Below are 11,888 nucleotides of genomic sequence, written 5' to 3'. Positions count from 1 at the left end.
CAACTAAATTACTATTTTGTTAAATCAATATATATTAGTATTTAAGTCAAATATATACGTTTTGTTAAATTTAATGTTATATTTAAGTATTCTTATAGATTTAACAAAATAATATTTAGTTGAAAGGTTTAGTCAAATTAACAAATTTTTTTCAGTGTATACAATCTACTCTCTACCGTTACCTCCGAATAAAATAATGATTATATAATCACTCACCGACCGATGCACAACAGCGGAGTTATCACTGCATCGAAGCTACGTTGACCTGTAACATACAAATAAAATCAAAATTATAGCAACGCTTTGCATAATTAATATTTAAAAAAATTATTAGTGTGCCTATTAAATTTTATATTAAATGCGTACAATTATCAGTAGATTGTAATTGAGTAACTTTATAAGTTTTAATTTATTATCTTAATTTTAATTTATTAATTTATTTCTTTTCTAAACTTTATAAATTTGGTAAAGATTATATATAATAAACTTTTGTAAGACTTATTAAAAGTATATTTATCTCTAATTCTCTTTATGTTTAAATCATTCAAATATAGAAATAGAATAACGTAACATATATCCAATTTATAACAAGTATTATATGCAATATTACAAATTACAATACTCACCCCAAAGTTGCTCCGCTGGCGCCCGATGCCTCCTATATAGGCCTGCTTCTCCTCTCAGGTCAAGTTGATCAGAATTCGTTCATTGTTTACAGTCCGTCAATTTCCGAAATATGCGCGGAATATTTTTGAAAGGCACTCCCGCACTAAACGCGCGATACTTCAAACGAAACTCCCGCACTAAACGCGCGATACTTTGGACGACACTCCCGTATTAAATACGCGATACTTTCCGCAAAAATCCCGCACTGAACGCACGGTACTTTGAACATTTTCGCACTAACAATAAAACAAGCGATAATTTTTATAACTATATTTCTAAATAAAATCATTATTTTCGTATTAAAATTATTTTAATATTTTTATTACGCGTCAATTATCACGAGAATTCAATAATAAATCAGTGTAACCGATCAATTTCAAATTAAGGAAAAATTAAATAAACTAATGCATACTAGAATTTGTATTAAAAATTGTAAAATATTGTCGTAAATTATTATCGTCGCAAAATTTTAATTACTATTATTTTAATTTATTCTTATAATCGCGATAAAATACCCGCAAAATATTTTTTAGATCTCACATTATTTTACACAATTTTGTTTTAACTAATATGTAATCAACATAAACTATATGTATCAACATAAATGAATGGATTACAAAACAGTAATATAATATCGATACATTATAACAATAAGTATAATTATGTAATTATAATTATATAATCAATTATACAAAAATTTATAATCACACACAGTTATCATAATCATTAATTATTGTGCGCTTTGTAAAATAAATTAGATTAAATATACTACGTATATGAATTATAAAATGTTTTCCGTATTTCTTTTAATTATTCCGGAAATATTCTTAATCTATATCTATTTATTTATAATCCATTCATTTTGAGGTAACGGAACTATCTACCAATCTACAATCTACAATCTAGATCTACATCTACAATCTAATCTTTACACCGTTACCTCGTAATAAAATAATTTATTACTTATCGGTCGATGCGTAACAGTGGAATTACGAAGCCACGCTGATCTGTAAAATAAAAATAAAATTCAAATTATAGCAACACCACCATCCAGTAATTAATATTTCAGTAAATTATTATTGTGTGTCTGTACATGGAATATTATTTTTTTTACGCGCGTACAATATTTAGCAGAAGAATAATTAAAACATTTTATGAATTTTAATTTAATACAATTAATAGACAAATAATAAAACCTCACCTTAGGATTGCTCCATCAGTGCCCAATGCCTCTCCCAGGCCTCCTCCTCCTCTCAGGTTGTCAATGTCCTCTGTATTCAAATTATCTGTAAAATAGAAATTATATAAATCCTCAAATTATAGCAGTATCTAAAACGATTAATGAGTAAAAAATTATTCATTGAATTCAATGCATAATTATTACATGCATTGAATTTTATATTTGATGTGTACAATAAGGATATTAATAATAATTTATTTATTTTATGATTTTTTATTTAATTTAATAATAGACAAATAAATACCTTAAAACAGCTTCATCTACGTTCTATGCCTTTCCCAAGATTTTCTCCTCCTCTAAGATTGTCAATATCTTCAACAAAGATCTGTAAGATAGAAATTAAATTTACATTGTAAGATTGCCTAAAATAGTTAAAAGTAAAAAATTATTATTTATTGAAATCAAAATTTTAATGATTGTATATTTTCAATTATTTTATATTTGGTGCATATAATTATAATAATTAAATAAAAAATGTAGTAAAATAACAATTAAATTTTATAAATGTAGTAAAATAACAATTAAATTTTATACATTTTGATTTAATTTAAATAATAAACGAATAATAAATACCCAAAAATTATTCCATCTATGCTTTATGTCTCTCTTAGACCTCATCCTTATACAGAATTGTTGTCTTCAGCAAAATTAATCTGTAAAATAAAAATTAAATTAATATTGTAAGAGTGCATAAAATAATTGACATGTAAAAAAATAATTATTATATATATGCATTGAATTTTTTACTCGATAAGTATGCAATAATAAACACAAACAAATATATATATATATATATATATTTAATTTTATTATACGATATATATTTATAATATCTACATTTATTAATAAATTTTTATTTAATGTAATTAATAATAATAAATACCTAAAGCATTCGGATATCATTTCTTTTGCGGCTTTCAAACTTTTGAGTCCTTTTATTGCTACGTATTATTACGTTTTTTGATCTGTAACATAGAAAAAATTAATTATTCTAAAACTATTTAACACATTTATAATTGCGTTACTTTTTTTGTTCGCAATGCGCGGCGACACGTCCGGATTATAATTAAAGATAAGTAATGTGTACGATAATATTGAAATACCATTGGCAATATGAGAACCGCTGTCATAATCAACCTACGATTTATATAAAAATTACGAACCTAATTCGTCGCGTAACGATACTTCGACACGATGATGAGAAAGTACGACCGGAAACGCATTAGAATACGATCGAGAACGTCGAAAAACTCCGGAAATTTTCGCGCTGAAAGCATCTGGTAATTCTCGCGACCCGTCCTTGTAAACTTGCACGCGCATAATAATAAACTTTTGGCGGCTCGAGTTTTTGGAGGGAAACATCCGAGATTCACAGTCGACGAGATGATGAATTTCGTGCTTGCGATCGTGATTACGTTGTCAGATCACAGATGTACATGCGACGCGATTGAATTTTATACGATAATTAATAATGTGAAGACGTTAATTAATACTCGTGATCGTAATTTTCTCCAACTTTTGGCGGCTCGAATTGGAGCTAATGTCGCGCGGTTTGGAAGGACGAATATTGAGTGAGATTTGCGGTTGATGAGATTAATCTGGCGCGTATTATCGCGATCACGATATTGATACATGCAACGCGATCGGATTTGTATGATAATTAAAGATGTAAAGCCATTAATTAATACTTACGCTTGTACTTTTGGCGGACCGGCGATAAAGAGCGCGCGAACGTTGGTCGTGAACGATGAGAAATGAGAAAGTACACTAGAGGGCAGGCAACAGCCCTAGATTGTGTTCGGAAATATATCGCTTAGAGTGAAGCGCGCTATTGACCAATCAGGAGAGCCTCGCTCTCCGATTGGTCGAAGCGCAAAATTTAATTAATCAATAAAATGGTTCTCCAAAAAATAATTAAAAAATATGAAAAAAAACACGACATATTTTGTGACATCATGGATTTACTTAATTATGTATATAATATTAGTTTTATCGATAATTAAAAGACATATTTGCGTAATTCTAGACAGTTTAACATAGATTTAGATGTCGGAGTCATTTTGTCAATTTGGAAAAATTAATTATTATTTAAATGACTGAAACTTACCTTGAATCCTATATCATATAATTTGCTTACAATATTTTTTATATTTAATATACTAATAATATAGTTAAATCATATATAATTGAAAATGTTGTTTGTGAGTCTGAAATAATAACAATTTTGCAAATTATATAGGCAAGCTTTCCTTACTCTAAGTCGTCTATATGTCTATTTTATTTCTAAATAACAACGTTATCACGTGATATGATAACAATATTATCATTATAAAGTCATTAAAACTCGAAATAGATAACATATAATAGAAGAATCTTGTTATTTAATTTGTGAAATTGTACAGTCATACTTCAAACTTACAAATAAACAAAGTAATTAAGAGCACATACCTATCATTAAAATTTAATTATATTTTTAATATATCTTCATATGATAATATAATAATTCAAAGAATAAACAGATATAAATAAATTCTCAGTGAGAATCTATTAAAATTATAAAATTTTGAACTTACATTTGTATACAATTTTTTGGAAGCATTTTGCATTAATCAGAAAAAAATGTTAAATTAAAAAGAACAATGAAAATTATCTTATAATCTAGACTAAAAGAGAATAAAAAATACAGACATTTATTAGAAAGTAATCATCTACTTTCAATTTTTTTATTTTTCTTAATATATATAATTCAAAGTTTTTAATGTTTGTTCTAAATTCAATGCAATAATTGCAATTGTCATAACAGTTCAAAATCTTACAATAGTTACCTAATCTGATTAACACTATAAATTTCTTCGCCTAGTATATTGTGCGATATAAGAAATTTTATATAATATAATACGCATGTGTTTAATCACTGATTTAAAGATAAAATACAAAATTAATTGTATGCATGTATGTAATGTATGTTGTGTGTGTGTGAGACAAATAATAAAAATACAATTATTCCAAATAAAACATTCAAATTGATGACTATATAAAACTACATATAATACTTAAAAAAAGTTAAATAAAAATAATTATATATCTTAACACAAATAAAAGTTATCCTTCTTGTTAATACAAAAGAAAATCTATTTCATTCAATTTGATCTACATTTAATCAAAAGTATAATTCAGAAATTACCAAAGTTATGTAATCCCTATATACATATGATAAATAGACAAATAAAACGTGTTTAGCTTGATTCAAAGATAATTTTTTGCTTTATTATAAATTCTTTTTATGTTCATCTATATCATGAGCTCTTTAAAATATAAAAAAATTAATTTTAAAAATAAATTTAAACTAAAAAAAAATTTTAGTAATTTCTTTAAATTTGTCTCTATCAAAATAGTATAAATTACACATTTGCATTTATAATCTGTTCGATTTATATTAGCATTGCTACAATCACTATAAAATGATTGTAGCAATTACATATAATAATTTATAATTATAGCAAAATATAATTATATGAAAAATGTATATTGTAAAAAATATGAAATTAACATGTAATGTGCGTCTATAATATTATTATTATTATACTATTGTGTTAATGCTGAAAAATTTTAATAAAATTAAATTATTAAAAAATTTAAACATTTCCAGAAATTTCTTAAAAATTGTAATTATTAAATTTTTTATCAAACAAAATATATTGGAATAATTTATTCCATATTGCATTAACACAATGTGTTAGTAAGTTTGTATTATTTATTTATATATGCATATTGATGGACATTTTTGTGCTTTTCAATATTCTTTATATCTTCTTGACTAGATATAATAAGTCTTGCTAAACATATTGCTTTGTTATTTCTAAGCCCATATATTTTCACATATCATTTGTTATAAATCATAAAAGACGAAATTTTCAAATTAAAAATGTTATATAGTTTAGATTATAAAATACAATATTTTGTGTATTATATGTATGTGTGGAAAGCACTAATTTGATTATTAAGTCAAATAGAGTTTCAAAATTTACTGAAACATATTATTATAAATATTAATATGTAAATGTTAAAACATTAAAAAATATTAATAGTTATTTCGTAGAAATATATAATTATGACAAAATAATCATTTAAAAATATCTTTTCGTGAATATTTTTTTGTTATAAGTATAATTTAACAAATATATATATATATATATATATATATATATATATATATATATATACACATACATACATATATATATATAATGCATTGTATAATAAATTCTATTCTTTTCTAATTGTTGTAATTTTTTGCATATACATATAACATATAATCATAATTTTTTCATATATATATGTTATAATATTTAAAATACTAATTAAATTTATTTTAAGATATATAATATTTAAATTTTAATTTTATCAGAAAAAAAGAGAAAAAATATAATATATTTTTATATCTTTTTAGAAATGTTCTCTTCTTTATTCACAATTAAGATAATCTTATGTACTGCATCCATACACATATTGATTATATTGGAATTATAAATCCCAATATAATTAGTACACGAATATTATATTTTTGTCATTAATTAAATTAATATTTATAAAATGTATAAAATTGTGGAAACATGTTATAAAATCATTATATATCTCGATATCAGGAAAAATTTTGTGATTCATATTACATAATTTTCTTAAAAATTTGTGTTTGAACACATTCAATAAAATTTTATACGTTTTTCTGCAATATCAAAAAGTTATAGGTGAAAACAAAATTTAATTTATCACAGTTTCCCGAATTATAATGATATATATGACTAATTGCTATTAAATAAAATAATCTAAATACTTCAGAAATTATCAATATGAAATTGTTATCAATATGCACAACACTTCATGTAAAGTAATATTAAGAAAAAAAAAAAGAAAAAAATACTGGGATATGGCAAAAATAAGATATTTCTGAACACAATAAGAACTAGTGACATTAAAAATTGCATTAAAATATATAAAGATATGTGAAAAATTAAGTGTGAGAAAAGGAACTTATAAAATAATATATAACTTAATGAATGCTAAGCACATCTACAAATGAGATCAAAGTACACATGACATGTATGACTTGTACTATGAGAACAAGATATTGGCATAAATATATTTTTGATAAGTGAAATAAGTAATAGAAATTTGCCAAAATACTCTAACATCAGCATAGAATATGTTTTAATACTGCACCCATACCTATTACTGCGCATTATTTTATATACCTTTTACTTTCCATAAAATTTACGACTTTATCTTAGGAATTTTATAATTTCTATGTAATACTAATTATAAATATTTTATTTATGACAGCAATGAATTTCTTATGTAAATTTACAGGTACTAATTAATTATGCGCATGCACAATGGAAACTTTATACTGCTGCAAAGTATGCACCAGTTAGATAAGAGCTCTAAACTGATGACACATCATACAGTCACTGGTGGCCTATATTCTTTGTTAACGACATAAAACTTGTGTTTCTTACCGAATAAACCCCATATGACAGCAACGTTCTCAATAATTATATTGAACGGAATGGTGGACAATGCACCGCATATACAAAGCATAAATCGAGCCACACCAAAACGATACAGAGAAAATGACTTCACTACTCCGAAAACATACATGTAAATATTTACCGCCCCGATAAACGCGCATAGAAAATCGATCAATGGTGGACAGTTAATCGGACATAATCCGGCTAAGACGATATTAGAAGTGGAAAGAGGCATCGTCACCCATGAATAACACGAAATACCCAGCAATAATTTTTTTCTTAATGGAATTGCTTTGGAATGCACAACAAGTAATATACCTTGCAGCCATCTTTTTCTTTGCTGTACAAAATCCCATAGAGTGAATGGCGATTTCTCCCACATTTCGCCTTCTACAAAGTTAAACGTATATCCCTGGGAAAATGCTTTCATCGCAAAGAAACAATCCTCGGCGACGGAGCCATCTAATCCATTATTAAACGAAACTTGCTTTTCTGCTCCCATCTGTAATATTTCGTAAACATCTTAATATGTATAAAAATAATAAAATAATAAATACATCCGTATAAAATAACATTGACCCATATATAAAAATACAATATATATACAGAGTAAAATATATTTTATAATAAAGTTAAACTTTTTCTGTAATAAGATTCATAAATTAGAAGATAAATTTAGGTAGATAGATTAGATTAAAATCTGATTAAAAATTACCTGTGTGACAACATAGGACCCTTTCATACTAAAAAATGGTTTGTGGAACATGGTGAACTGGAATCTTAGCTTTCCCATATCATCCGCTACTCTGAAGCTATCAGCTAATGTGGTAATCCAGTTAACAACATCTTCATTAGCATATGTGATTAATCCTTGGCCAAACTGATGTTTACCATCCAATATAAAGTTCAATATGCCCCGAACAGAATTCTCAGTCATCAAAGTTTCTTCATCAAGATGAACAATCCAGTCGTGATCAGCTAATTCGTTTACCGAGCTCTCAAGGCAGTATTGTAAAGCACGAGCCTTGAACAAGGCACCACTACTTGTGCGATAATTTTGAGGGACAACAACTTCTCGTACTCTGCGATGCGGTGTTAAACCTACTGGTTTATCACTCACTACCTCTATTTGGAAATTCTCAAGACCAGCTTCTGTACATTTATCTAAGTTTCTTTTTACATTTGTTTTCACTAATTGTGGGTAATCCCCACGAGTCACTATTCTTATACAAACAAATGGTGCCAGCAGAGGTGAGCCTTTCAAGATTACTTTATCAGGGAATGCATTGTATATTGTTAATCCTATAAAGTTGAATAAAACTTGAGGCAAGGAAAGAAACGTTACTGTACGCAACAGGTACAAAGTGATTGCTCCAATAATGCCGTATCGTGTCCATGGATCAATTTCTTCCTTTTGCTCTGTATCCCATCGAAGTCCACCAGACACAAATTCAAATATCAGTATGACTGTGAGCAACAGACAGCAATGTAAAATATGTTTTGTTGTACTGTTCAACATTATTCCTGCAAATTATAATATACATTTACTAAATAATTTTAATTCTAAAAATCTAATATATAAATTTAAATTATACTTAATCTAAGCAATTAAAAGTACAAATGTGTTAATTTTATTGATAAGAGACATACAAGAGATTTCAGAGATTATATTTTTTATAATTTTATGATTAATTGATTTGAACAAGCAATTTAACCTAAATTATAATATACTTGTGCTTAGTGAATGATGAGAGCAACTATTTTTGAATAGCAAAGATTAATTTGGCCTTCAGTTATAGAACTAAATGTATTAGGTATACATACACAGTACACAGTCTATATATAAATATATGTTACATATATGTATACACACACACAACATACACAACTTTAACGTAGCATTGCTACACGTCACGGTTGACTAAATTGTGCTGCTAATTAGGAAAAACTCGTTAGAGAATTAGAAGTGATGACATAGTGAAATGATGACTCAGAATTCCACAGAGATAATAAGTGAATTGATAACTGAAGCATGACTCATTCGATTTATTGCGAATTATGACTTAAGATATCGGTTGTCAAATCGAAATATTATAACTAAAATATTACCGAGATCGAGGAGATCGTATTCCCGCGAATATCTCCGTGAAATTTGACAGATTTGACTACAGGTGTTCCACCCGCTATCAACGGCGGCACTCTCGCTTGTGTAACCTTATCAATATCGCCGCGCTTCGTTCCTCGTGATACACGATCGCAACATGATTTGTAGATTGTTGTGAGAGGAGCGAGATATATGTGGCAGCCTAACGGACCGTAAACTAAGGTCTCGTAAATGTCGCGTGCGACCTCGAGATCGCAAGGAAGCTGTCGCGTAGCCTCCTGTTAATTTCGTTTTGCCGCCTGGACGCGCGAAACGTCGAGCTTTCGACGTTTTCTTTTTTAATAACGAACACAATTGCATATACATATATATATATATATATATATATATACACCTGTGGTAGACGATGAATGCTTAGGTGTGTGTGATGATCCTAGACGCGCCGATACCACCCATTCTCCGGAACAGCTGATTTATCGATGCTCCGTCCTTGCTGTTAATGCGTTTTCCCATAATTTTTCAGCGAACACTCGGTTTTTTTACGTGCAAGAACACACGCATGCATGTATATACATATATACAGTCCGCGATTTGATGCACCGGTTCGCGCTTTCCGAATATAAGTTCGTGATGGCGTGATCACAAGTATTAGATTTAGAAAGAAGCTGAATGTTATTTTGACAAAAAACTAAGCGTATACAAATGTAGTATGAACACCGCTCCATCTATGCACACGTCCATTTCGCGAACTAAAATAACGAATCTTTATCGACTATCAAAAAAATAGAAAATATCCACCAATAGAAGCAGAGAATATATCTAATATCTATCTTCTTTTTCGATTGGTTGATATTTTCTATTTCTTATTTCTATTGCCTGTTTCCTGGCATTGTGCAAGAGCCTTTATTTACTGCACCAATTTGCATTAGTTCACTAGTGCAACAATAAAGAACAAACCTAGAATATATTTGTTTTTACTTTAATCATGATGTAATAAAATGTAATTACATCATGACTTTAATTATAAATTAAGCAATATAATGTTGTGCGATAACAATAAATGCATTGAAGCATGCAAAACGCAATTTTACTCTTATATTTTGCTTTTATATATAGCCTCATGTCCCATACAGCACAGATTATTGCAATTATATTGCAGCAACGTTGCAATGTTGCAAGTTGCAATGCAACATTATAAAGACATTGCAGAGATATAGGTGCACAAAATTCCAGCACATTTGTAGCAACATGACATTAATATTTCGGAAATATTGCATGTAATCCAAATTCTATAATTTATATATTGTAATATATATAAATTAATTACAACGTATTTTCATTAATGATTTATTTACATTTATATACCTGTATATGCAACATTAGTTTATGGTTGCAATAACAATGCATTATTGCAAATTCATAACATTGCAATATTGTTGTAATATTTTGTTGCAATCTTCCAAAAAGCGGACATTTTAACATTGCTGCAATTCAACAGCAATGATGTAGCAACATTTTGCAGTGAATTTGCAATATTGCAATATTGCGGTGAAAGATTGTTGTAATGTTTTTGCAATCTATCGGTGCTGTATGGGTTTTCTTTTCAACATTGCAAACCCATACAGCACCGAAAGATTGCAAAAACATTACAACAATCTTTCACCGCAATATTGCAATATTGCAAATTCACTCAAAATGTTGCTACATCATTGCTGTTGAATTGCAGCAATGTTAAAATGTCCGCTTTTTGGAAGATTGCAACAAAATATTACAACAATATTGCAATATGTTATGAGTTTGCAATAATGTATTGTTATTGCAACCATAAACTAATGTTGCATATACAGGTATATAAATGTAAATAAATCATTAATGAAAATACGTTGTAGTTAAGGGTCGGCAGGCGACATGGTGGAGACGCCTATCGGCCGGCCGGGAATTACGGATTCTTATTTTCCAGATATTAGCGAAAATATTGAATGAATCTTATTAAATTTAGGATATTCTTAATCAGTAAGCTCATTTGTAGTCCTCTAAAGAGCTATTTTATGAAAAAAAGATAAAAATAAAAATTTTTAATAAACTTGGGGGAATGCACAGCTAGGAACGGGTAAGGTTGGGTTAGCCGCGAGTCCGTATTTTATTTATTATAAATTTTTAAGAGCGAAAATGTAAAATCCGGCCTTTTAGAGGACTGCTTTATTATATAAAGAATATATTAAAAAAAAATTCACGAAGTTATGTCACTTATTTTATGAAATATCTGGACGATAAGATTCTCACTAGATTCATAAGGAGCAGGGGAAATTTCTGTGGTAACATGCTGACTGCTTGACAAGGAGAGAGCATC

The 11,888-nt window shown here is 27.9% G+C and overlaps 1 protein-coding gene and 1 long non-coding RNA gene across 6 annotated transcripts; both read right to left on the bottom strand.

Annotated features, from left to right (window-relative positions):
* Positions 1-1,392: 1,392 nt before the first annotated feature.
* On the bottom strand, positions 1,393-3,708 carry LOC114930584 (uncharacterized). The gene is made up of 6 exons (XR_003819484.2): positions 3,599-3,708; positions 2,790-2,871; positions 2,480-2,559; positions 2,151-2,231; positions 1,868-1,952; positions 1,393-1,673 (listed from the first exon to the last, which is right to left on the bottom strand). It is a non-coding gene; the product is annotated as an uncharacterized LOC114930584 (long non-coding RNA).
* Positions 3,709-7,216: 3,508 nt separating this feature from the next.
* Positions 7,217-10,229, bottom strand: egh (beta-1,4-mannosyltransferase egh). Of its 5 annotated transcripts, none has more exons than XM_029302322.2 (3): positions 9,933-10,229; positions 8,150-8,958; positions 7,217-7,936 (listed from the first exon to the last, which is right to left on the bottom strand). In XM_029302322.2, the coding sequence occupies exons 2-3, from the start codon at positions 8,951-8,953 to the stop codon at positions 7,364-7,366; spliced, it is 1,377 nt and encodes a 458-aa protein (XP_029158155.2). In that variant the 5' UTR covers positions 8,954-8,958; positions 9,933-10,229; the 3' UTR covers positions 7,217-7,363. The 5 variants fall into 5 exon arrangements, with proteins under 5 accessions (XP_029158155.2, XP_085338631.1, XP_085338632.1 ...); XM_085482505.1 differs by lacking the exon at positions 9,933-10,229 and adding an exon at positions 9,544-9,925; XM_085482506.1 differs by lacking the exon at positions 9,933-10,229 and adding an exon at positions 9,259-9,527.
* Between the last annotated feature and the right edge of the window lie 1,659 nt (positions 10,230-11,888).

The sequence above is a fragment of the Nylanderia fulva genome, unplaced genomic scaffold (assembly GCF_048542155.1).
Source record: "Nylanderia fulva isolate GAGA-0341 unplaced genomic scaffold, ASM4854215v1 Scaffold21, whole genome shotgun sequence".
Taxonomy (NCBI): domain Eukaryota; kingdom Metazoa; phylum Arthropoda; class Insecta; order Hymenoptera; family Formicidae; genus Nylanderia; species Nylanderia fulva.
The sequence above is the reverse complement of the archived record's forward strand: the minus strand, read 5'-3'. Positions and strand labels throughout refer to the sequence as shown.